The sequence below is a fragment of the Triticum dicoccoides genome, chromosome 4A, assembly GCF_002162155.2.
Source record: "Triticum dicoccoides isolate Atlit2015 ecotype Zavitan chromosome 4A, WEW_v2.0, whole genome shotgun sequence".
Taxonomy (NCBI): domain Eukaryota; kingdom Viridiplantae; phylum Streptophyta; class Magnoliopsida; order Poales; family Poaceae; genus Triticum; species Triticum dicoccoides.
In genome coordinates this window covers 630,425,526-630,452,030 of record NC_041386.1, presented here as the reverse complement: position 1 = coordinate 630,452,030, position 26,505 = coordinate 630,425,526, and the positions used below count along the sequence as shown (strand labels likewise).

Genomic DNA, 26,505 nt, shown 5'->3' with positions numbered 1-26,505 from the left:
CCCTCTGGGGCTTCATCTTGAGGGTTGCGCAGACGCTTGGAGCCAGTGTCACGAGTGGGATTGGAACGGCGAGAGCCACCACCTGAGACACAGAACGCAAAAACACCCACAAAAGCCAAGAGAGATTAATGCAAAGACCACAACAAAACAAGTGAAATAGGTAGAAAGCACACATGATACATGCCTAGAGAGAGATTTGATCCCTACGGTAGTACTGCCAAGAGCTGCGGAGCTAAGAGAGTAGTACGACTCTTAGACGCGGTAGTACCGTGCAAGGTCACGGTAGTACCGCGTGTAGTAGCGGTAGTACGAGCTTAGCACCACGGCCGGCACGGTAGTACCGCGCCTGCGGAACGGTAGTACCGCACGGCATGGTAGTACCGCACCTGACGGGCGGTAGTACCGCGCAAGCGGTAGTACCGCACATCGGGCACGGTAGTACCGCACCGTGTCAGATCTGAAACGGTTCAAATCTGAGAAAGCCCGCGAAATCACGGCGGTACTACGGTTGGACAAAGCTACCACAAGACAGCATATCAAGTATGTTTCCTATGCATCATGACTCTCCTACATCCTACTCTTGCAAAGATTTGGCCTAAAATCTCAAGAACAACAAGTTTCTCCCCAAAAGCCTAGAAGCAAGAGAACAGCCAAGAAGAAGAGGGATTTGGGGAAAAACCTTGGTCCATGGCAAGAGGAAGTGGTGGGGAACGATCCCACCAGTCGGAATCCGAGGAGAGTGGCCGGAGACGGAGATCCGACGAGGGCCTCCGGCGCCGTTCTTGAGAGGGAGAGACGTGGAGAGAGAGAGATAATGAATGGGTATGGGGAGTTGGAACTCCCCTGCCCGAGTCATAACCTCCCCACGCGCCCTTGACGGCGCGGTAGTACCGTGCCCAGACACGGTAGTACCGCAAGGTGCGGTAGTACCGTGCTGGGTGCGGTAGTACCGTGCCTCCCAAGCGGTAGTACCGCGCCCAGATGCGGTAGTACCGTGGGCTCAAGAGAATGCACGTTTCGAGCACGAAAAAGACAGGATCTTTGCACAAACTACTCCGAGACAACACAACACCACAAGACCACACAACACACAAAACCAGAAGGGCAAACGACAAACGAACCAAACACGAGACACCACCTCTCCAAAAGAGAGGGCGGTGGCCGTAGCCACCTATGTTTGAGTCAATTGGTATGGCACCGCGAAGAATTATCCTTGGGTCCATGACCAAAACTCGTCTTTGAAGCACAAGCACCATCAAACATGGCTAATGTGAAAGACTCGATTGATTTATGCATAATGGGGGGAGGGAGAGTTCATTGAGAGAACATCACTCCCCCTATGTTCATGCCTACATCTAAACAAGACAACAAGTTGCGTGCAGTGGGGTGTGCAAGGGTTCAAGCAACATTGCTCAAATCAATGATATTTAGCTCATGCCTTAACTCGCGAAATCTTGCTTCATCCGAGGGCTTCGTGAAGATATCTGCAAGGTTATCATGAGTGTTGACGTAGTTGATCTTGATCTCTCCTCGCCTAATGTGATCCCGGATGAAGTGATACCGGATCTCAATATGCTTCGTCTTCAAGTGTTGCACCGGGTTGAGAGAGATCTTGATGGTGAAGGAAATATGCCCTAGAGGCAATAATAAAGTTATTATTTATTTCCTTACATCATGATAAATGTTTATTATTCATGCTAGAATTGTATTAACCGGAAACATAATACATGTGTGAATACATAGACAAACTTAGTGTCACTAATATGCCTCTACTTGACTAGCTCGTTAATCAAAGATGGTTATGTTTCCTAACCATGAACAAAGAGTTGTTATTTGATTAACGGGATCACATCATTAGGTGAATGATCTGATTGACATGACCCATTCCATTAGCTTAGCACCCGATCGTTTAGTATGTTGCTATTGCTTTCTTCATGACTTATACATGTTCCTATGACTATGAGATTATGCAACTCCCGTTTGCCAGAGGAACACTTTGTGTGCTACCAAACGTCACAACGTAAATGGGTGATTATAAAGGAGCTCTACAGGTGTCTCCAAAGGTAGATGTTGGGTTGGCGTATTTCAAGATTAGGATTTGTCACTCCGATTGTCAGAGAGGTATCTCTGGGCCCTCTCGGTAATGCACATCACATAAGCCTTGCAAGCATTGTAACTAATGAGTTAGTTGCGAGATGATGTATTACAGAACGAGTAAAGAGACTTGCCGGTAACGAGATTGAACTAGGCATTGGATACCGACGATCGAATCTCGGGCAAGTAACATACCGATGACAAAGGGAACAACGTATGTTGTTATGCGGTCTGACCGATAAAGATCTTCGTAGAATATGTAGGAGCCAATATGGGCATCCAGGTTCCGCTATTGGTTATTGACCGGAGATATGTCTCAGTCATGTCTACATTGTTCTCGAACCATAGGGTCCGCACGCTTAACGTTACGATGACAGTTATTATGAGTTTATACATTTTGATGTACTGAAGTTAGTTTGGAGTCCTGGATGTGATCACGGACATGACGAGGAGTCTCGAAATGGTCGAGACATAAAGATTGATATATTGGACGACTATATTCGGACACCAGAAGGGTTCCGGAGAAGTTTCGGATAAAACCGGAGCACCGGGGGGTTACCGGAACCCCCCGGGGGGTTAATGGGCCTTATGGGCCTAATGTGGAGAAGAGGAAGGGGCTGCCAGGGCAGGCCGCGCGCCCCCTCTCCCCCTAGTCCGAATTGGACAAGGAGGGAGGGGCGGCGCCCCCCCTTTCCTATTCTCCCTCCACCTCTCCTAGTTGGACAAGGAACGGGAGGGGAGTCCTACTCCCGGTAGGAGTAGGACTCCTCCTGCGCGCCTCCATAGGGCCGGCCGCACCCCCCCTTGGATCCTTTATATACGGGGGCAGGGGGCACCTCTAGACACATAAGTTGATCCACGTGATCGTTCCTTAGCCGTGTGCGGTGCCCCCGCCACCATATTCCACCTCGGTCATATCATTGTAGTGCTTAGGTGAAGCCCTGCGTCGGTAGAACATCATCATCATCACCACGCCGTTGTGCTGACGGAACTCATCCCCGAAGCTTTGCTGGATCGGAGCCCGGGGAGCGTCATCGAGCTGTACGTGTGCTAAGAACTCGAAGGTGCCGGAGTAACGGTGCTTGGATTGGTCGGATCGGGAAGACGTACGACTACTTCCTCTACGTTGCGTCAACGCTTCCGCTGTTGATCTACAAGGGTATGTAGATCACACTCTCCCCTCTCGTTGCTATGCACCACCATGATCTTGCGTGTGAGTAGGAATTTTTTTGAAATTACTACGAAACCCAACAGTGGTATCAGAGCCTAGGTTTTATGGTTTGATGTTATATGCACGAGTAGAACACAAGTGAGTTCTGGGCGATATAAGTCATACTGCTTACCAGCATGTCATACTTTGGTTCGACGGTATTGTTGGATGAAGCGACCCGGACCGTCATTACGCGTACGCTTACGCGAGACTGGTTCTACCGCCGTGCTTTGCACACAGGTGGCTGGCGGGTGTCAGTTCTCCAACTTTAGTTGAACCGAGTGTGGCTACGCCCGGTCCTTGCGAAGGTTAAAATAGCACCAACTTGACAAACTATCGTTGTGGTTTTGATGCATAGGTAAGATTGGTTCTTGCTTAAGCCCGTAGCAGCCACGTAAAACTTGCAACAACAAAGTAGAGGACGTCTAACTTGTTTTTGCAGGGCATGTTGTGATGTGATATGGTCAAGACATGATGCTAAATATTATTGTATGAGATGATCATGTTTTGTAACCGAGTTATCGGCAACTGGCAGGAGCCATATGGTTGTCGCTTTATTGTATGCAATGCAATTGCGATGTAGTGCTTTACTTTATCACTAAGCGGTAGCGATAGTCGTGGAAGCATAAGATTGGCGAGACGACAACGATGCTACGATGGAGATCAAGGTGTCGCGCCGGTGACGATGGTGATCATGACGGTGCTTCGGAGATGGAGATCACAGGCACAAGATGATGATGGCCATATCATATCACTTATATTGATTGCATTTGATGTTTATCTTTTATGCATCTTATCTTGCTTTGATTAACGGTAGCATTATAAGATGATCTCTCACTAATTATCAAGAAGTGTTCTCCCTGAGTATGCACCGTTGCGAAAGTTCTTCGTGCCGAGACACCACGTGCTGATCGGGTGTGATAGGCTCTACGTTCAAATACAACGGGTGCAAAACAGTTGCACACGCGGAATACTCAGATTATACTTGACGAGCCAAGCATATACAGATATGGCCTCAGAACATGGAGACCGAAAGGTCGAGCGTGAATCATATACTAGATATGATCAACATAGTGATGTTCACCAATGAAACTACTCCATCTCACGTGATGATCGGACATGGTTTAGTTGATTTGGATCACGTGATCACTTAGAGGATTAGAGGGATGTCTATCTAAGTGGGAGTTCTTAAGTAATTTGATTAATTGAACTTAAATTTATCATGAACTTAGTACCTGATAGTATCTTGCTTGTTTATGTTTGGTTGTAGATAGATGGCTCGTGCTGTTGTTCCGTTGAATTTTAATGTGTTCCTTGAGAAAGCAAAGTTGAAAGATGATGGTAGCAATTACACGGACTGGGTCCGTAACTTGAGGATTATCCTCATTGCTGCACAGAAGAATTACGTCCTGGAAGCACCGCTGGGTGCCAGGCCTGCTGCTGGAGCTACACCAGATGTTATGAACGTATGGCAGAGCAAAGCTGATGACTACTCGATAGTTTAGTGTGCCATGCTTTACGGCTTAGAATCGGGACTTCAACGACGTTTTGAACGTCATGGAGCATATGAGATGTTCCAGGAGTTGAAGTTAATATTTCAAGCAAATGCCCGGATTGAGAGATATGAAGTCTCCAATAAGTTCTATAGCTGCAAGATGGAGGAGAACAGTTTTGTCAGTGAGCATATACTCAAAATGTCTGGGTATAATAATCACTTGATTCAATTGGGAGTTAATCTTCCAGATGATTGCGTCATTGACAGAATTCTCCAATCAGTGCCACCAAGCTACAAGAGCTTCGTGATGAACTATAATATGCAAGGGATGAACAAGACTATTCCCGAGCTCTTCGCAATGCTGAAAGCTGCGGAGGTAGAAATCAAAAAGGAGCATCAAGTGTTGATGGTCAACAAGACCACTAGTTTCAAGAAAAAGGGCAAAGGAAAGAAGAAGGGGAACTTCAAGAAGAACAGCAAGCAAGTTGCTGCTCAAGAGAAGAAACCCAAGTCTGGACCTAAGCCTGAAACTGAGTGCTTCTACTGCAAGCAGACTGGTCACTGGAAGCGGAACTGCCCCAAGTATTTGGCGGATAAGAAGGATGGCAAGATGAACAAAGGTATATGTGATATACATGTTATTGATGTGTACCTTACTAATGCTCGCAGTAGCACCTGGGTATTTGATACTGGTTTTGTTGCTAATATTTGCAACTCGAAACAGGGACTATGGATTAAGCGAAGATTGGCTAAGGACGAGGTGACGATGCGCGTGGGAAACGGTTCCAAAGTCGATGTGATCGCGGTCGGCACGCTACCTCTACGTCTACCTTCGGGATTAGTATTAGACCTAAATAATTGTTATTTGGTGCCAGCGTTGAGCATGAACATTATATCTGGATCTTGTTTAATGCGAGACGGTTATTCATTTAAATCAAAGAATAATGGTTGTTCTATTTATATGAGTAATATCTTTTATGGTCATGCACCCTTGAAGAGTGGTCTATTCTTGTTAAATCTCGATAGTAGTGATACACATATTCATAATGTAGAAGCCAAAAGATGCAGAGTTGATAATGATAGTGCAACTTATTTGTGGCACTGCCATTTAGGTCATATCGGTGTAAAGCGCATGAAGAAACTCCATACTGATGGACTTTTGGAACCACTTGATTATGAATCACTTGGTACTTGCGAACCATGCCTCATGGGCAAGATGACTAAAACACCGTTCTCCGGTACTATGGAGAGAGCAACAGATTTATTGGAAATCATACATACAGATGTATGTGGTCCGATGAATGTTGAGGCTCGTGGCGGATATCGTTATTTTCTCACTTTCATAGATGACTTAAGCAGATATGGGTATATCTACTTAATGAAACATAAGTCTGAAACATTTGAAAAGTTCAAAGAATTTCAGAGTGAAGTTGAAAATCATCGTAACAAGAAAATAAAGTTTCTACGATCTGATCGTGGAGGAGAATATTTGAGTTATGAGTTTGGTATACATTTGAAAAATTGTGGAATAGTTTCGCAACTCACGCCACCCGGAACACCACAACGTAATGGTGTGTCCGAACATCGTAATCGTACTTTACTAGATATGGTGCGATCTATGATGTCTCTTACTGATTTACCGCTATCGTTTTGGGGATACGCTCTAGAGACGGCCGCATTCACGTTAAATAGGGCACCATCAAAATCCGTTGAGACGACGCCTTATGAACTGTGGTTTGGCAAGAAACCAAAGTTGTCATTTCTGAAAGTTTGGGGCTGCGATGCGTATGTGAAAAAGCTTCAACCTGATAAGCTCGAACCCAAATCGGAGAAATGTGTCTTCATAGGATATCCAAAGGAAACTATTGGATACACCTTCTATCACAGATCCAAAGTCAAGACTTTTGTTGCTAAATCCGGAAACTTTCTGGAGAAGGAGTTTCTCTCGAAAGAAGTGAGTGGGAGGAAAGTAGAACTTGACGAGGTAACTGTACCTGCTCCCTTATTCGAAAGTAGTACATCACAGAAAACTGTTTCAGTGACACCTACACCAGTTAGTGAGGAAGCTAATGATGATGATCATGAAACTTTAGATCAAGATACTACTGAACCTCGTAGATCAACCAGAGTAAGATCCGCGCCAGAGTGGTACGGTAATCCTGTTCTGGAAGTCATGCTACTAGATCATGATGAACCTATGAACTATGAAGAAGCGATGGTGAGCCCAGATTCCGCAAAATGGCTTGAAGCCATGAAATCTGAGATGGGATCCATGTATGAGAACAAAGTATGGACTTTGGTTGACTTGCCCGATGATCGGCAAGCAATTGAGAATAAATGGATCTTCAAGAAGAAGACTGACGCTGATGGTAATATTACTGTCTACAAGCTCGACTTGTCGCAAAAGGTTTTCGACAAGTTCAAGGGGTTGACTACGATGAGACCTTCTCACCCGTAGCGATGCTTAAGTCTGGCCGAATCATGTTAGCAATTGCCGCATTTTATGATTATGAAATTTGGCAGATGGATGTCAAAACTGCATTCCTAAATGGATTTCTGGAAGAAGAGTTGTATACGATGCAACCAGAAGGTTTTGTCGATCCAAAGGGAGCTAACAAAGTGTGCAAGCTCCAGCGATCCATTTATGGACTGGTGCAAGCCTCTCGGAGTTGGAATAAACATTTTGGTAGTGTGATCAAAGCATTTGGTTTTATACAGACTTTCGGAGAAGCCTGTATTTACAAGAAAGTGAGTGGGAGCTCTGTAGCATTTCTGATATTATATGTGGATGACATATTACTGATTGGAAATGATATAGAATTTCTGGATAGCATAAAGGGATACTTGAATAAGAGTTTTTCAATGAAAGACCTCAGTGAAGCTGCTTACATATTAGGCATAAAGATCTATAGAGATAGATCAAGACGCCTAATTGGACTTTCACAAAGCACATACCTTGACAAAATTTTGAAAAAGTTCAAAATGGATCAAGCAAAGAAAGGGTTCTTGCCTGTGTTACAAGGTGTGAAGTTGAGTCGGACTCAATGCCGACCACTACAGAAGATAGAGAGAAAATGAAAGATGTTCCATATGCTTCAGCCATAGGCTCTATCATGTATGCAATGCTGTGTACCAGACCTGATGTGTGCCTTGCTATAAGTTTAGCAGGGAGGTACCAAAGTAATCCAGGAGTGGATCACTGGACAGCGGTCAAGAACATCCTGAAATACCTGAAAAGGACTAAGGATATGTTTCTCATATATGGAGGTGACAAAGAGCTCATCGTAAAAGGTTACGTTGATGCAAGCTTTGACACTGACCCAGACGATTCTAAATCGCAGACCGGATACGTGTTTACATTAAACAGTGGAGCTGTCAGCTGGTGAAGTTCTAAACAAAGCGTCGTAGCGGGATCTACATGTGAAGCAGAGTACATAGCTGCTTCGGAAGCAGCAAATGAAGGAGTCTGGATGAAGGAGTTCATATCCGATCTAGGTGTCATACCTAGTGCATCGGGTCCAATGAAAATCTTTTGTGACAATACTGGTGCAATTGCCTTGGCAAAGGAATCCAGATTTCACAAGAGAACCAAGCACATCAAGAGACGCTTCAATTCCATCCGGGATCTAGTCCAGGTGGGAGACATAGAGATTTGCAAGATACATACGGATCTGAATGTAGCAGACCCGTTGACTAAGCCTCTTCCATGAGCAAAACATGATCAGCACCAAGGCTCCATGGGTGTTAGAATCATTACTATGTAATCTAGATTATTGACTCTAGTGCAAGTGGGAGACTGAAGGAAATATGCCCTAGAGGCAATAATAAAGTTATTATTTATTTCCTTACATCATGATAAATGTTTATTATTCATGCTAGAATTGTATTAACCGGAAACATAATACATGTGTGAATACATAGACAAACTTAGTGTCACTAGTATGCCTCTACTTGACTAGCTCGTTAATCAAAGATGGTTATGTTTCCTAACCATGAACAAAGAGTTGTTATTTGATTAATAGGATCACATCATTAGGTGAATGATCTAATTGACATGACCCATTCCATTAGCTTAGCACCCGGTCGTTTAGTATGTTGCTATTGCTTTCTTCATGACTTATACATGTTCCTATGACTATGAGATTATGCAACTCCCGTTTGCCGGAGGAACACTTTGTGTGCTACCAAACGTCACAACGTAAATGGTGATTATAAAGGAGCTCTACAGGTGTCTCCAAAGGTAGATGTTGGGTTGGCGTATTTCGAGATTAGGATTTGTCACTCCGATTGTCGGAGAGGTATCTCTGGGCCCTCTCGGTAATGCACATCACATAAGCCTTGCAAGCATTGTAACTAATGAGTTAGTTGCGAGATGATGTATTACAGAACGAGTAAAGAGACTTGCCGGTAACGAGATTGAACTAGGTATTGGATACCGACGATCGAATCTCGGGCAAGTAACATACCGATGACAAAGGGAACAACGTATGTTGTTATGCGGTCTGTCCAATAAAGATCTTCGTAGAATATGTAGGAGCCAATATGGGCATCCAGGTCCCGCTATTGGTTATTGACCGGAGATATGTCCCAGTCATGTCTACATTGTTCTCAAACCATAGGGTCCGCACGCTTAACGTTACGATGACAGTTATTATGAGTTTATACATTTTGATGTACCGAAGTTAGTTCGAAGTCCCGGATGTGATCACGGACATGACGAGGAGTCTCGAAGTGGTCGAGACATAAAGATTGATATATTGGACGACTATATTCGGACACCGGAAGGGTTCCAGAGAAGTTTCGGATAAAACCGGAGCACCGGGGGGTTACCGGAACCCCCCGGGGGGTTAATGGGCTTTATGGGCCTAATGTGGAGAAGAGGAAGGGGCTTCCAGGGCAGGCCGCGCGCCCCCTCTCCCCCTAGTCCGAATTAGACAAGGAGGGAGGGGCGGCGCCCCCTCTCCCCCTAGTCCGAATTGGACAAGGAGGGAGGGGCGGCGCCCCCCCTTTCCTATTCTCCCTCCACCTCTCCTAGTTGGACAAGGAACGGGAGGGGAGTCCTACTCCCGGTAGGAGTAGGACTCCTCCTGCGCGCCTCCATAGGGCCGGCCGCACCCCCCTTGGATCCTTTATATACGGGGGCAGGGGGCACCTCTAGACACACAAGTTGATCCACGTGATCGTTCCTTAGCCGTGTGCGGTGCCCCCTGCCACCATATTCCACCTCGGTCATATCGTTGTAGTGCTTAGGCGAAGCCCTGCGTCGGTAGAACATAATCATCGTCACCACGCTGTTGTGCTGACGGAACTCATCCCCGAAGCTTTGCTGGATCGGAGCCCGGGGAGCGTCATCGAGCTGTACGTGTGCTAAGAACTCAGAGGTGCGTCAATGCTTCCGCTGTTATGACTACTTCCTCTACGTTGCGTCAATGCTTCCGCTGTTGATCTACAAGGGTACGTAGATCACACTCTCCCCTCTCGTTGCTATGCATCGCCATGATCTTGCGTGTGCGTAGGATTTTTTTTTGAAATTACTACGAAACCCAACAGATGGCACTTTCATTGTCACACCAAAGAGGCACTTTGTCACAAGTGACACCATAATCCTTTAAAGTTTGCCTCATCCATAAGAGTTGTGCACAACAACTACCGGCCGCAACATACTCCGCTTTGGTGGACGAGAGAGACACACAACTTTGCTTTTTGGAAGACCAACTTACCAAAGAGCAACCAAGGAATTGGCACCCTCCGGAAGTGGACTTCCTATCCACTTTGTCTCCCGCCCAATCGGAATCCGAGTACCCTACAAGCTTGAAGTTTGATCCTCTTGGGTACCATAAGCCAAAGTTTGGGGTATGAGCCAAATATCAAAAGATTCGTTTGATCGCCACATAGTGACTTTCCTTAGGTGCGGCTTGAAACCGTGCACAAATTCCCACACTCAACATGATGTCCGGTCTAGATGCACAAAGGTAAAGAAAGGATCCAATCATGGAACGATATACCTTTTGATCCACCACTTTACCATTGGGATCTAAGTCAAGTTGGCACTTGGTGGGCATTGGAGTGGAAGCCGACTTGACGTCACTTAGCTTGAATCTCTTGAGCATGTCTTGAGTGTATTTGGATTGATTGATGAAGGTTCCTTCTCTTCTTTGCTTCACTTCAAACCCGAGAAAGAACTTCAACTCCCCCATGGAAGACATCTCGAACTTTGAGGTCATGAGAGTGGCAAATTCCTCATTGAAAGCTTTGTTAGGAGAACCAAAGATAATATCATCAACATATAATTGGCACACAAAGAACTCCCCTTTGACCTTCTTAGTAAAAAGAGTGGGGTCGATTATCCCAACTTCAAACCCACGGTCTTGTAACAACTCGGTAAGGTGGTCATACCACGCACGTGGGGCTTGTTTAAGGCCATAGAGTGCCTTATCGAGTTGATACACATGATCGGGAAAGTAGGGATCCTCGAACCCGGGGGGTTGCTTGACGTACACCAATTCATTAATGGGACCATTAAGAAAAGCACTCTTCACATCCATTTGATGTAACTTAAAGTTATGATGAGAAGCATATGCAATCAACATGCGAATGGATTCAAGACCCTCGACTTGGGAGTAGCCTTGTGCTACCAAACGAGCCTTGTTGCGAATGATAATCCCATGGGCATCTTGCTTGTTCTTGAATATCCACTTGGTTCCAATGACATTGTGGTTCCCCGTTGGCCTTGGCACCAATCTCCACACTTTGTTGCGCTCGAAGTTGTTGAGTTCTTCATGCATGGCATTGAGCCAATCCGGATCTTCTAGCGCCTCATAGACCTTGAGAGGTTCCACACAAGAGACAAACGCGTGATGCTCACAATAATTTGCTAATTGTCTACGAGTGCTTACCCCCTTTCTTAAGCTTCCAAGCACAATCGTCATGAGATGATCCTTGGTGGAGAGCTTGGAAGCAACCTTGGCGGCACGACGCTCTAATTCCTCCTCGGTGGTGAGTTGAGGAGCGGTTACTTGATCATCTTGAGCGTCGTCATGAACTTGTTCTTGGTCTTGAACTTGCTCGGGGGAGAGAACTTGACCTTGGGCATCACTCGGTGTGTCAACACCGTCTTGAGTATGATCTTGCCCTTGGTCTTGTTCATGAGGTTGAGGGCCTTCACTTTGTTCTTCGGAAGCGTGTGGGCCTTGGGTTGGTGATGGCTCCACTAGAGTGGAGCATTGTCCTTCTCCTTCGGCCACAAGGGGTTCCTCAATGGGTAGGATGAAACCAACACCCATTCTTCTTATGGCTTGAGGAGGAATTTCATCACCTACATCACAAGTGCCACTTTGCTCCACTTGGGAGCCGTTATTCTCATCAAAATCCACGTTACACGTCTCCTCAATAAGTCCCGTGGATTTATTGAGGACACGGTAAGCATGAGAGTTTGTAGCATAACCAACGAATATGCCCTCATAAGCTCTAGCCTCAAATTTAGACAACCGAACACCTTTCTTGAGAATGAAACACTTACACCCAAACACCCGGAAGTACTTGAGATTGGGCTTGTTACCGGTGAGTATCTCATATGGAGTCTTGTTCAAGCCCTTGCGGAGGTAGAGCCGATTGGATGCATGACACGCGGTGTTGATGGCTTCGGCCCAAAAGTTGTACGGAGACTTGAACTCCGCCATCATGGTCCTTGCCGCATCCATCAATGTCCGGTTCTTCCTCTCCGCAACACCGTTTTGTTGAGGGGTGTATGGTGCGGAATATTGATGCTTGATTCCCTCATCACTAAGAAATTCATCCAAGGTGTAGTTCTTGAACTCGGTGCCGTTGTCACTTCTTATTGTCAAGATCTTTGCATTATGTTGACGTTGTGCTTCATTTGCAAAGTCAATGACAGTTTGTTGGGTCTCGCTCTTCCTCTTGAAGAAATACACCCACGTGTACCTTGAGTAGTCATCCACGATCACCAAGTAATACTTTCTACCTCCAAGACTATCGAAGGATGGGGGCCCAAAAAGATCCATGTGAAGGAGCTCCAAGGGCCTCTTTGAATAAATGATAGTCGTGGGAGGGTGAGCCTTCTCATGTAGCTTTCCTTCGATACAGGCACTCAAGCACGATCTTTAACAAAACTAACATTCGTTAGTCCACGGACATGGTCCCCCTTTAGGAGACTTTGCAAAGATCTCATATTGACATGGGCTAAACGGTGATGCCAAAGCCATCCCACATCAACTTTAGCCATTAGGCATGTCGCGGTCTTAGTGGGTCGCTCCGAAAAGTTAATCACATATAGACCGTTCTCGACATGCCCAACAAAAGCTACTTTAAGAGTCTTGCTCCACAAGAGGGCCACGGTATCAATGTCAAAGAAAGTGGCAAAGCCCATGATTGCAAGTTGACGAACGGAAAGTAAATTGTATGCAAGGGACTCAACAAGCATGACCTTCTCGATCGTGAGATCATGAGAGATTACCACCTTGCCAAGTCCCAATACCTTAGAGGATGAGGCGTCACCCCACTCGACATTGGTGGGCATAGATGGAACTTTGTGCACGTCCACCACCAAGTCCTTGCTTCCGGTCATATGATTTGTAGCTCCGCTATCGAGCAACCATGATCCACCACCGAAAGCAAACACCTACAAGAGATCAATGCTTGGTTTTAGGTACCCATTTTGTAATGGGTCCTTTGATGTTAGTAACAAGGGTCTTAGGAACCCAAATAGACCATTCAATGTGCTCATGAAGAGAACCAACAAATTTGGCATAAACATGCCCATCACTAGCTCGGCATAACACATAAGAAGGATTAAAATCGCCGGCTTTGTTGGAAGAGGTGACATTGCCCTTCTTGACTTTGTTCTTCTTCTTCTCCTCGGGGACACTCTCTCCTGCCCTCACAAAGGTTTGCATGAGGGGAGGAGGTCGTTTGGTCTTGTCATTCTTCTTCTTGTTCTCGGAGTCGGGGACGTACCCAACCCCTTCCTTCGCCACACCTCCCTTTTGGTTGATCAAGATATCGTTGAGGTTCTTCTTGCCTTGTATGCACGTCGGAAGACCTCTCTCAAGTTGCGCCTTCAACTTAGCATTTTCTTCAACAAGATGCATATGCTCACAACACGGGTTAGTAGCATTTGCATTATCAATCAAAACCATATGAGGAAAAGTTGCTTTATCCATAGTTAGCTTCACTTGGAGTTGATCATGAGACTCCTTGAGACTAGCGTGAATACCCTTCAAGGCCTTGTGGGCCTTGTCAAGTATATCAAACTCCTCTTTGAGTCTAGCAAGATCAACCCCAAGTTTGTCCTTCTCGGAATTTAGCACACGAGAAACAACGGGGGCATGATCATAATCTTTCTCTAACTTAGCATGATCAACGTTGTGTGACTCCTCAAGAGCCAACCGAAGACCACGCTCTTCCTCAAGAGCATTGGAAAGATCCGAAATCTCATCGGCATAGTCACGACTATGCCCTTCCATCTTCGAGATGGTGTCTTCGTGAGCCTCGATCATGTCATTGGCCTCACCAAGTTGTTCCAAGAGAGCAACAAAGTGCTTCTTGGATTTTCCCTTGAGTTTGCCCATAAAGGCCTCAAACTCGTTAGCCTCCACATTAGCTCCCTCAACTTCATTAATGCAATCCGATGGGGAAGGATGATTAATGATGGTAGTTTTGATGTTGGAGGTTACCTTGTTGGTGGCTTTAGCCATGAGGCACTTGGCGTTGATGCTCTCGTTGGGTGAGTCGAAGAGAGACACTCGTGACGTTGTTGCAATGGCAATGGAGGCCATGGCAACCGACTCATCATCTTCATCATCGTCATCATCCTCATTGTACTCTTCTTGCACAACCAAGGGCCTTGGGAGGAGTCTTCTTGGTGAAGTTGTTCTTGTTGGGGAATGACTTGGCCTTATCCTTTCGAATGAGTTTGCCACCATTGTCTTCCCTCTTCTCATACGGGCATTCCACAATGAAATGACTCACGTTACCGCAATTGTAGCAAGTCCTTACATGTTGCTTGCCCCTTGTGCCACTCGAGTTGTTTTTGCTAAAGTTGGGCCTCGAGTTTTTCTTGCTCCAAAATTGCCTTGAGGCAAGTGCCATGTGTTTATGATATGCATACTTTGTATCTTCGGGGTTGCTCTCCTCTTCTTCCTCTTCTTCTTCTTCCACGGTGAGCTTGGCCTTCAATGCAAGGTTAGGCTTCTTTGCCCGTTGAGAACGGAGCACCGCATTGTCGGCGGTCTTGTCCAAAATGTTCATGGCCACAAACTCATCCAACACCTCGCTTGAGGTCAAAGTGCGGAAGTCCAGTCTTTGGCGGATGACGGAGGACATGGCCTTGTGGTAGGGCATCATTGCCTTGAGGAATTTGCGCTTGATCCAATTGTCATCCGTGTCCTTGCTCCCGTGATCTCGTAGTGAGACCGCGAGTTAAAGCTCACGAGGTTCTTCATCTTCCTTCATTGCAAACTCATCGGCCTCATCTTGTACCACTTCATAGTTGGAGCGTTGAATGCTTGCGCTTCCCCGGTAGAGAGACACCACACAATGCCATGCATCTTTGGCCAAGAAGAAGGGACGAAGATGAGGTAGGTCTTCGGGTGGAATTGCATCTTGAATGATGAAGAGAGCATTCTCATTGAATTGATTGTCCGCGGCTTCTCGAGGAGTGAAGTTGCTTGGATCATGTGGGTAGAAGCCTTCTTCAATGATTCTCCAAAGGTTAGTGTTCACATGATTTAAATGACGTTTAAAGCGGTAAACCCAAGAATCAAAATCCTCATTTTTCACAATCTTAGGAGGAGGACCGGCATGATTCAAATGAGTAGAAGGAACCGGTCCACCATAAACAAGTGGTGGTTCCACATGGGCAAAGATGCCGGTGCCATTCTTGCCACTAGAAGAAGGAGCCTTTTCACTACTAGCTTCCCCCTTGTCGGGGATAGCATCCGACACCTTGTTGGCGGGATCCCCCACTTTCAACGGTGCGGTGGAGAGTTTAAGCCCCTCAAGAAATTTAGTGAACATGCTTTCAACTTCGGTCGTCATGGAGGTTTTCAATGTCTCCAAAGCTACATTGAACTCCTCACGAGAGACCGAAGTTCCCCCATCGCCCGTAGACGAGATAGGATTCACACCAGAGTGTTCCTCCGCTCCGTCTACGGTATCAACCATACTCTTCGGACGGTAAAGTCCTTAATAAAGAGACGAGGCTCTGATACCAATTGAAAGGATCGATATGGTTGACTAGAGGGGGGGGGGGTGAATAGGCAACTAACAATTTTTAGCGTTTCTTTAGCAATTTAAACTTTGCATCAAAATAGGTTGTCTAGATATGCAACTAGATGAGCAATCTATATGATGCAACACTAATAGGAACACAAGCAAGCAAGATATAAGAAACAAATAAGCTACACAAGTAAAGGCACGAGATAACCAAACGTGGAGACGGTGGAGACGAGGATGTGTTGCCGAAGTTCCTTCCCTTTGAGAGGAAGTACGTCTCCGTTGGAGCGGTGTGGAGGCACAATGCACCCCAAGAAGCCACTAAGGGAACCGTAATCTCCTCACGCCCTCACACAATGCGAGATGCCGTGATTCCACTATTGATGCCTTTGGAGGCGGCGACCGAACCTTTACAAACGAGGTTGGGGCAATCTCCACAACTTAATTGGAGGCTCCCAACGACACCACAAAGTTTCACCACAATGGACTATGGCTTCGCGGTGACCTCAACCGTCTAGGATGCTCAAACACCCAAGAGTGACAAGATCCACAAGGGATTAGTAGGGGGAATCAAATATCTCTTGGTGAAAGTGTAGATCGGGGCCTTCTCAACCACTCCCAAGCAAACCAACAAGTTTGGTTGGCTAGGGAGTGAGATCGGACGAAAATGGAGCTTGGAGCAATAATGGAGCATTAATGGTGGAAGAGGTAAGTCATCGGGGAAGAAGGAGACCCTTTATATAGTGTGGAGAAAAGATCCAACCGTTACCCACCTACCAGCCCGCGGCCAGCGGTACTACCGCGCATGACCAGCGGTACTACCGCAAGGCCGCGCGGTAGTACTGCTTGCAACCAAGCGGTACTACCGCACGGTAGTGCGGTACTACCGCGCCCACAGCGCGGTACTACCGTGAGGCAAAAGTCCGATAGGAGGAATGGAAACTTCCGTGCATACTTCCGCAAAAGAACGGAAGTAGCAAAAACTCGACACAGTAGTACAGCCGAGGGGCGGTACTACTGCCTGGTCGCCTAGCGCGGTACTACCGCACGGCGAAAGCGGTAGAACCGCGGAGGTGCGGATGTAATTTTTTACATCCGCTCCTACTACCGCACCCGGGCAGCACTAGCGGGTGAGCAGCGGTAGTACGGCTCCAGGGGAGCGGTACTACCGTGAGCACCAGCGGTACTATCGCGCGCCTGCGCGGTACTACCGCAACCACATAAGCAGCCAGTCATCTGAGGCAGAAAAACGGACGAAGCTCCAAGGAAGAAAGGAGGGGATACAAGAAGACGTGTACGTGATGATTCCACCCAAACCTTTCCAACGCGGACCCTCTCTTAATAGTACGGCTTTCCTACGACTCAAATCCATCAAAAGGAAACGTAGAAAAGACGCCGTCTTCGTCAGTCTTCGAGGGACACCCAATCGTCTTGTGCCTAGCAGAGAAGAATCTGGAAAGCTCATGGCACACGATTAGTCCGCAAATGCGTTATCATCAATCACCAAAACACTTAGAGATAAATATGACCTTACAATCAGTCTCCATCTTTTCCCCGTCTCTCAAAATCGGCCACTCAACTGTAAATGTAGATTTTGGTTCGGTTTGAAAGTTTGATTTGAATATAGCCGGCCACGTCAGCAGCGGCGTCCTTCCTAGGTGGCGGTGTGAAAAGTCAGCTGACACAGGCCGGGCACAGTGGCCCACCGTCAGAAGGGGAACGAAGGGCTCCGTTCCGGCGACGCGACGGCCGCGACCGCGTCACCGGGAGTGGAGGAGGAGGGATGATGCAGCAGCTGCAGCCGACGCGGATGCACTGGGCGAGGGCCGTCCCCTCTGACTTCGGCGGCCAAGCCCCCGCCCCTCGCAGGTAACCGATCCCCTCCCCGCCGTCCATCGCCGCCGATCTCTCCCTCCCCCGATCCTTCCCGGCCTGAAAACTGAGCCGGCGCGTATCCCCGCAGCGGGCACACGGCGGTCGCCATCGGCGGATCCAAGGTCGTCGTCTTCGGCGGGTTCGCGGACAAGCGCTTCCTCGCCGACATCGCCGTCTACGACGTCGGTAAATCCCGCCCCCACCACTCGCTTCGCCTGCGCCGCCCGCGGCAGCTCAGCTCCACCCGAATGGGAGTCGGCTCTCCGCTCTGCCACTGTCTAATTAAACTCGCGTGGCCGATCCCCTTGTCGCAGAGAACAGGCTATGGTACACGCCGGAGTGCAGCGGCAGCGGCCCGGACGGGCAGCCAGGCCCCAGCCCGAGGGCCTTCCACGTCGCCGTGGTCATCGACTGTAACATGTTTATCTTCGGCGGCCGCTCTGGGGGCAAGAGGTTCGCCATTGCGCACAGCGCTCTGTCTATTAGAGTTTGCAGCATGTCATTGTCCCTTGTTTACAGTTTCGGTGTCTGCCTCGCAGGTTAGGTGACTTCTGGATGCTCGACACCGGTAAAGCCCTCCGTTCCATCGACCCTTTCTAGAATCCCCTGTTATGCTCGTTTTGTTTCGAATTGTACCAGGGATTCAGCGATCGCTAAGCCCTCTTAATATGCCTCGGTACTTCTTTTATGTTCAGACATTTGGCAGTGGTCGGAGATGACTGGCTTTGGCGATTTGCCGTCTCCCCGGGAGTTTGCTGCCGCATCAGCCATAGGAAACAGAAAAATTGTCATGTAAGCGATTTGTTCCCTACAAGTTCCGCCTGACAATATGTGTCTCATCACCTGTGATTAAGATGATGTTCATCCTTGTTCAGGTATGGTGGTTGGGATGGCAAAAAGTGGCTGTCTGATGTATATGTCATGGACACAAGTGAGCTCACAGCTCCCTTTATTCAAGCTGTGATGATCATTGAATGTATTTTGTTGAATAAGTTGATCATTCATTATTTTACTTTTGTTATAATCTTTTATGTATTTTCTGTTGGATAGTGTCACTTGAGTGGACAGAACTAGCAGTTACTGGATCAGCGCCACCTCCAAGATGCGGACATTCTGCCACTATGATTGAGAAGAGACTGCTTATATTTGGAGGCAGAGGTAATTGCCATTCCTTAATTTCGTTCATCTTGGGCTCTCTCAAAGCTCATGTTAGCTTAGATGACTAGCAAAGTCTCATTTCATATGTTGCAACAAGCTAGTAGTACTTCTCAAGTTCTCATGCCTTCCTGGTCCAACCTTGAAAAGCTGGCTGACACTAGAAAGTATAATTCTGATTTATTTATAAATAGCCACCAAACATAAAAGATGATTGAAACTAAAGTGCTTTGTTGCACTTGAATACCTTCAACATTGAATGTTTCAAGAGCAGTGCCAGTATCAACCCCTTTTTCTAACGAAAACTGGGAGGCCCCGACAAACATAACAAATAGGAAGCCAAATTGGAGTTCATGGGGACTCAAATCAGGTGGTGGGATTGTACATCCACTCCCACCCAAGTGAGCTAGGTTCTTTTCCTCAGCACCAACCCTTTATTGTCATTTAGTTAGTCTATGTGTATTACGGATTATTTATATTTTCCCTGAATAATTGTTAATTTCTGAAGAGCTATTATATAACTGTTCCGCGCAATCCGATTTGCTTGTAGGCTTCCTGTTGGGTATCAGACTATTCCTGAGTATAATTTTTAGCGCACTGACGATTTAGATGATTAGTGAGTTGCATAATTTTTTGGTCTAAAAAATCCTACCCCTGACTACTGTATATCTTCCTTCGAACAGGTGGAACTGGGCCGATAATGGGTGATCTCTGGGCTTTAAAGGGTATTACTGAAGAAGGTATCTCTTGCTATTTGTTGTTTAAAGGCTTTAAAGATCTTAATTGATGAGTACATGAACAAAACTCGTAATGCACTTAGAACTTCTTGTCTAGACAGTTTATGTAACGGAACTATTGCATGTATGACATTTCCTGGTCCGATCCGGGTAGGATGCAAGATCCAGTGGTGTGCTGCACTTTGGTTCCACCCCATGGTTGGTTTGATCTGGTGGGTCGGACAAGGATCGGACGGAACATGTCATATCTAGAGCAGGACTCTTTTTGCAAATATGTGTCATGATCGGTGGAGCTTACATACCTGTGTTTATAATATTCACATATTATTCCCTCCGTAAAAAAATGTAAGAGCGTTTAGATCACTAGTATATTTCTTTACAGAGGGAGTACATATTAAGGACACTATCCAGTGTATTGTATTCACATCTTCTTTGTCGTGTATGTCCACTCCTGCTTTTTTGAAGGAAATGGAGTTTGAGATGGCCCACCGGTATTATTTTGCTATCCTATTCCACTGAGGGATGTGGGGGATCACCCTTTTTTGTTGATATACTTCGCATGCTTATTTATACATAGTTTGTTCTCATTTAGTCCTTTTACAGTGGTTACCGCACAGTTGTTTGAGTTTTAGTATGAAGTTGTGTTTCTTAGTTGATTTAAGTAATGGTTCACTGCAAATCGAAGCTAGACAATTACTGCAATATTTGTAAATTTGCTATTACTGAACCTGGTATTGTTGATTTTGGGAGATAATGAGACACCAGGATGGACGCAATTAAAGCTGCCAGGACAATCTCCCTCTGCACGATGTGGTCATTCAGTGACTTCTGGTGGACCTTATGTATGCAATCTGAAACCTTGATGTTTTTCTCTCCAACTGCCTAAGTATTAACAGCTGATATCTCTGTTGTGTGTATCACATATTTGGAAGGTTGATTTCACTTGATTATTCTGTTAGAATCAATATTAATCGTGGTACCTATTAATCATCGGGTTGTTTGCTATCATGTCAAGCTTCTATTCAGCGAAGCTTAATGTCCGATGAACGTGCATATAATGGCCCTCGGGTTTACTTTTGTCGGATAAACAATTAAATAAACTTTGTTTTATCTTCTGTGGAAAATTATTTGTTAATATTTAGTATCCACTTAGATATGAGTTTGTGGAATGCATTAGCTTTGATTTAAACTTCGCTCTGATCTGGTGAAACAAGGCTTAGCTACCAAAACCTTGCTCCCTTGTTTTTAGTTACATAATAGGAAGTTTATTTAGTGATCCAGAAATAATAATAAAATCATTCTTCTCTTGGAACCTGAAACAAAAAGTTTGTTACATTTTACAGCTAGAATTAATGTATCAGAAAAGAATTTCCTCTTGGGGGCTTATCTTTGGTTTTCTCGTCCAGTTTCGGTTATGCAATAACATTACTAACAACATATAGATCTTGGATCTTGCTGTCAGCTCTTGCTATTTGGTGGACATGGAACTGGGGGTTGGCTAAGTAGATATGATGTGTACTACAACGAATGTGTTATTTTAGACAGGGGTAAGCTCAAACGATATTTTTTTCCCTGCACATCCACTTTGGGGACATTGAGCATGAGTTTGCATCTTGTTATCAACTGAACACACCAAATCTTGTTATCGTATTATTGACACAGATGGTTTTCTGAAACAAAATACCGCGTCCTGGTAATTAAATTTAAAATGTGATTCCATAATTAACCAGCTTAGCCCCAAATTATCTAGCTTGTTTAGTACTATGAATTTGCTGAAACACTACAGATAGCTAGGATAAATGCCATGTGTCCACTCATTCTGCACACGTGCATCATATGTCTATGCTGTCCTGGGTGGCACATGCAGCATGTGTCCACTCCAGATCTGCATGTATTTGTGCAGACAGGTGTAGGTAATGATATATGTAAAATCTATAACATCCAAAATGTCATCTCGGACGGATTGGCCTGTTTCTTACGACTAGAACTTTGTACGTGTTAACAAATATCTTGGCCATTTTGTTACTGTTCTTGCTTTGATTTGTCTTCCTTTAATTACTGTTCTTTTGTTGGAGCAATCAGCATTGCGTATGAATTTTCGGCATTGTATCTATTTTTGCTGACTAATACTTTGGTATCCCAGTCTCTGTTCAATGGAAGCGCTTGCCAACAAGTAATGAGCCACCCCCTCCTCGGGCATATCATTCTATGACTTGCATAGGGCCTCGGTTTCTTTTATTTGGTGGCTTTGATGGAAAGAATACCTTTGGCGATTTGTGGTGGCTTGTTCCTGAAGGTATATTAGTATCACATCAAAGGATTTTTTTTTCTTGGAGATTTGTGGTGGCTTTGTTGGAGATTTGAAGTTTTAATTTGTATTGTGCAAACAGCAAACCGTAAAAGCTTTTAGAAGCAATATTATGTGTTATCATATGTTGGCCTGTGGTTTGAACTATAATCTAGTTATTACACTCGCCATATTTTCTACTCCATCAGTATCATATAGGTGTTGTTTTAGCTGTATGCACAGATAACTAAGAATAAATCAATTTATTGTCTTTAAGCAGATTGCAGAAGTTTATCAGTTAGCATATTGGTAGAGTACTTCAAGAAGTGACATATGTTTCCCCTACTAACGGCGTACATATCCATCTCTGTAGCATCGTATAAATAAGTAATCAATAGGGGCATTTGGTGGATAATGTTACCTACAAAGAACCGTAATGTTTATACTTGCTAAGATAATGCCCTGACTATGTACTAGTTACCGATTAACACAGCAATATGTTTAAATTAAGCTGGCTATGGCACAATGTGTTAAATCTACACGACCAGTGAATTGTATTAACCCTTAGGGATGGAAGATGCACATAACTTGGGTTGGTACTTGTATAAGCAGCCAATGTGCTGCACACTTCACACAGGCAAACCAAATTGTTTTAGTTAATGGAAGAGATTTCTCCCTCGGCATCTGCATCCGATGATGCACACGATGAACCAATGAAGATATTGGTCCTCGAAACTTCAAGAAATGATACATTTAAACATGGAGCGAACTTGGAATAAGATGCTTGGAGGGTTTTGTGGGGATATGGTCGTGTCCCGCCAATCATGGTTAGATACTTGAGTTCTTACATGTGTCAGCACTAATTTATAAGAAAACAATTAAATATGTAGAGCTGTTAGTGTTGAGTCATATTCTGCCAGTCAATACCCAATTGACCCTTAGCGTCCACACATTCTCCAGTAATGACTGGTGAATGGTGAGAAGAATTTTGTCGGTTTACAAAACTGCCAAGGAAAAGGAATTCATCTGACTCAGTTCAGTTACTGATATTATTTGCTACTTATAACTAGAGGTGTTGGAAATTGCTAGAGCTTATGGTTATTGTTCATGTTTGCATCTGTTTCCTTTTCTGATTGTAGCCAGACACTAGCTAGATATTCTCCTTTGCTGTAAACTCTTCTGATCTACACTTAGTAATGTTTAATGGAGAAAGATAATCTCTGCTTCTATAAACTCTGCCCGATTGACGTTCAGATGATCCTATTGCCAAGCGGGACTTGGTTCCTGATGTTGGTTCAGACAGCAACCATAGCACTGTGACTGGTGATGCCCAACAGTCTGCAGTGAAGGTATGTTTTCATACACCTGAAGTTCAGAAGATCTTTGTGGGGAGTAAAATGAGAACCAATGTCGATTTTTTTTATGACATTAGAATTTAGAACCTTGCAATCACTAAAGAATATGATTGTTGCAGGAATCAGAATCACAATCTGATGAATCTCCAATGTTGGAGTTGGCCAAACGATTGGGGATTCCACTTTCTATAGAACCTTCAGCAAGTTTTGTTGACGAAATCAATGATAGAGAACTAGTGGAATTATCATCTAGGCTCATTGGTGAATCACTTCCTACCACCGACCAGCTTGCATGTATTCAGGTGCTGATATCTTTCCTTTTCTGCGATTCTTTGAAATTGTGTTGGCTTCCAAGGAAATGGGACATTATTGTATATGATGTACAGGCACTTCGTGATCATTGGAGAAGTTCTCCATCCAGCTCAATACAGCTCCAGGAGCTAGGCCCTCTGCTGAGGGACTATCAACGTATCATTATCCGTCGCTTTGTGTATGGTTTCATTCCTCTATTCACCCTCTGCATTATTATTTACACATTTTAAGTATTCAGTTTTCCATAAATCAAGAAACAATGCGGTGGAACAATGACACGACTTTGCAGATAGTTCCATCTCTGGCCTATTATTATTCTCTTCTTGTCATGATAATAATTTCAACTGCTAGATATTAATCCATTCATCCATTTTGTTGTCTTTTGCACACACAATGATCTGGAATTGTGCAAAACAAAATGTTGCCAGTTCATCACGTGGATTATGTGTTTTATCATGTAACTAGAGGCATGTTTTCATGTCATTTATACTTAATTCAAAAGGAAAAACGAAAAACAATCGAAAGTGGAATATGCCTTTTTTTCAGTCAGACTAGTGGACTTGCTGGCTAAAAATTGAGTAAGGCTGTATGGGTAACCCAACCATGGTCAGAGCTTGTTATGTCTGAAGAAACTATAGCACAGGAACTAACAATTATTAAAGTCCTGCCATGAGTATTTCACATTGACTATATCTTCATTTCCATTGCTAAATGGATGCAGGGAAAACCCATCCCCGACATTCCTTGAAAGGGAAGATCACCGACTCTTCCATTTGAAAAATGCCTCGCAGGTATATGAGCTCCACAGGCGACCATCTACTCCTCATTGTCCGATGCACGCTCATTTACCAGTTTCCCCTACTTACCCAGTGCTTTGTATTTCTTATATACTTCAGTTGCGCATGGATGACATCCCGATCTTACTGGGCGAGTATAGAACTCTGCTTTCCACCTGAGAGAGGTCCACACAACTATTTTGCTTGGTAAGTGCATCTGGGCTAAAACCATTGTGCTACGACCATCGGTTCTCTGCTTCTGTGGTTTCCGATGCCCAGGGCAAGAAGGACGACAGCCCAGCCACCTAGGCCCTAGGGCAAGCAAACAGACCATTGGTGAGCAAAATTGATGAGGAAATGTTTGTATTTGCGAAATGCATAGAAAAACAAAATGCCATGATCTATAATGTTTGTATTTTGATGTACAAGCTAGAATCTTCTTTTATTTTCTTGGATGTACAAATGTAATTTTAAAATTTTCGAAAGAAAGAGCTCCATGGAGCTACGGAGCAAATTAATTCTCATCCGCCATCATTTTAACATATGCGATCACATGCTTGTCACGTTGTTGGACAGAGATACAACATATACTTATTATAGACTTCACATCGACAAAAAGAGAATGGTGTATTTTCTAGATTCGCACTGCCGTTGACTTGCTCCGTTCGGAATTACTTGTCTCGGAAATGGATGTATCTAGAATTAAAATACGTCTAGATTCATCTATTTCTGCGACGAGTAATTCCGAACGGAGGGAGTAGGTTCAAAAACTTGGATTCTTTTGAGGTTGCAAAAATGACCTCTGTTTAAAGTTCATTTGGTGACACTTGGGTCCAAAAGATTCACGATCTACCACAATGTCTGAAACTTAGGTCATATTAGGTTGATGACTAAATTTGCCACAACTAATCCTAGGCAAAATGGGTTTGCGCCCCAAAAGCACGGAGAACAAAGAACAAGACGACCGTCACAAGTGTGACAAAGATTTGACAAAAAATTTAAGTCTTATGATAATCGACAGATTTGGGATTTGAGCATGAACAAGGGCATTCCGATTTATTCTCACCATAATATATGCATCCGTTTTTTAACATTGAAATTAATTGCAAAACACTTGACATGTAACAAAAAAAGAGAAAGCATAAAAGGACGTAAACAATGAGACAAATCAATACTCTAGCGGTGCGTTTGGCAATCTTGGGAGTTTATGGTAGGGAATTGTATTGAGATTAGACATGAAATGAGTCGTTTTATTCCCAGTCCCCTATTTTGGTGCATGATAGGATTATGTGTGAGAATTTGCATTCCCTTGTTTGGTTCATGGGAATTGACGAGAGACTAGACCAGGGAAGTGAATAAGTTATGATGAAGGATGAAGATTGACTCACTAAAACAATTTCCTTTCACCCCCTCTGTCTCCAAAAGGAGGGCCTACAAATGTTGTCTCAAGTTAAATGCACAACAATTATAGCATCAAATTAGTATCATCATTAAATACAAAAGAAACTATTCTCATGCTATTTTGCAACGTCGTTATTGATGGTTTTGTTATAAACCCGGTCAAACGTTGCATCATTTGACTTGAGACAAGCCCTTTTTTTTGAGTCGGTGGAGTACAAAATGGAAATGTTTGGAGTTGACTCTCAACACCTTGACAATAAAAAAAGCAAACAACCTTCCTTTGCCCCGAATCGGTTGTTTTAGCTCTGTCTAGATACGCCCGGTAATACATACAACCAAGAAAGCGTGCCAAGCTCTAGTCAGAATGACGAACCAAACAAACGTCTAGTAAATTGTTGCGGGACGACTAAGGATAGATGTGGCAACCTCGGTGTTCTCTCCCCGATTCATAGGATTTTCTGAGACTGCACGGCGTGCATTGAGAAACATAATTTTTTATTTTTGCGCACGGGGAAACACATGGCATGGCATGACTCTTGAGAAGAGATGATATGAATACGCTTATGAAATGCAATC

At 44.7% G+C, this 26,505-nt stretch overlaps 1 protein-coding gene across 1 annotated transcript; it reads left to right on the top strand.

Moving 5' to 3' along the window:
* The first annotated feature begins 17,721 nt into the window (after nucleotides 1-17,721).
* LOC119287545 (protein GLUTELIN PRECURSOR ACCUMULATION 3-like) lies at nucleotides 17,722-25,068 on the top strand. The gene is made up of 16 exons (XM_037567101.1): nucleotides 17,722-17,900; nucleotides 17,995-18,092; nucleotides 18,221-18,359; nucleotides 18,446-18,474; nucleotides 18,602-18,698; nucleotides 18,782-18,837; nucleotides 18,957-19,064; nucleotides 19,745-19,801; nucleotides 20,549-20,640; nucleotides 21,261-21,345; nucleotides 21,942-22,094; nucleotides 23,340-23,434; nucleotides 23,560-23,742; nucleotides 23,827-23,930; nucleotides 24,474-24,543; nucleotides 24,649-25,068. The coding sequence occupies exons 1-16, from the start codon at nucleotides 17,815-17,817 to the stop codon at nucleotides 24,706-24,708; spliced, it is 1,512 nt and encodes a 503-aa protein (XP_037422998.1). The 5' UTR covers nucleotides 17,722-17,814; the 3' UTR covers nucleotides 24,709-25,068.
* The last annotated feature ends 1,437 nt before the right edge of the window (nucleotides 25,069-26,505 follow it).

What these genes read in the sequence shown, in the direction of transcription:
- LOC119287545 (XM_037567101.1), top strand. Translation starts at nt 17,815, where the DNA reads ATGATGCAGCAGCTGCAGCCGACGCGGATGCACTGGGCGAGGGCCGTC. An exon ending in CATCGCCGTCTACGACGTCG is followed by an intron (nt 18,093 to 18,220) that starts GTAAATCCCGCC and finishes CCCTTGTCGCAG; the next exon opens with AGAACAGGCTATGGTACACG. An exon ending in GGAAACAGAAAAATTGTCAT is followed by an intron (nt 18,699 to 18,781) that starts GTAAGCGATTTG and finishes ATCCTTGTTCAG; the next exon opens with GTATGGTGGTTGGGATGGCA.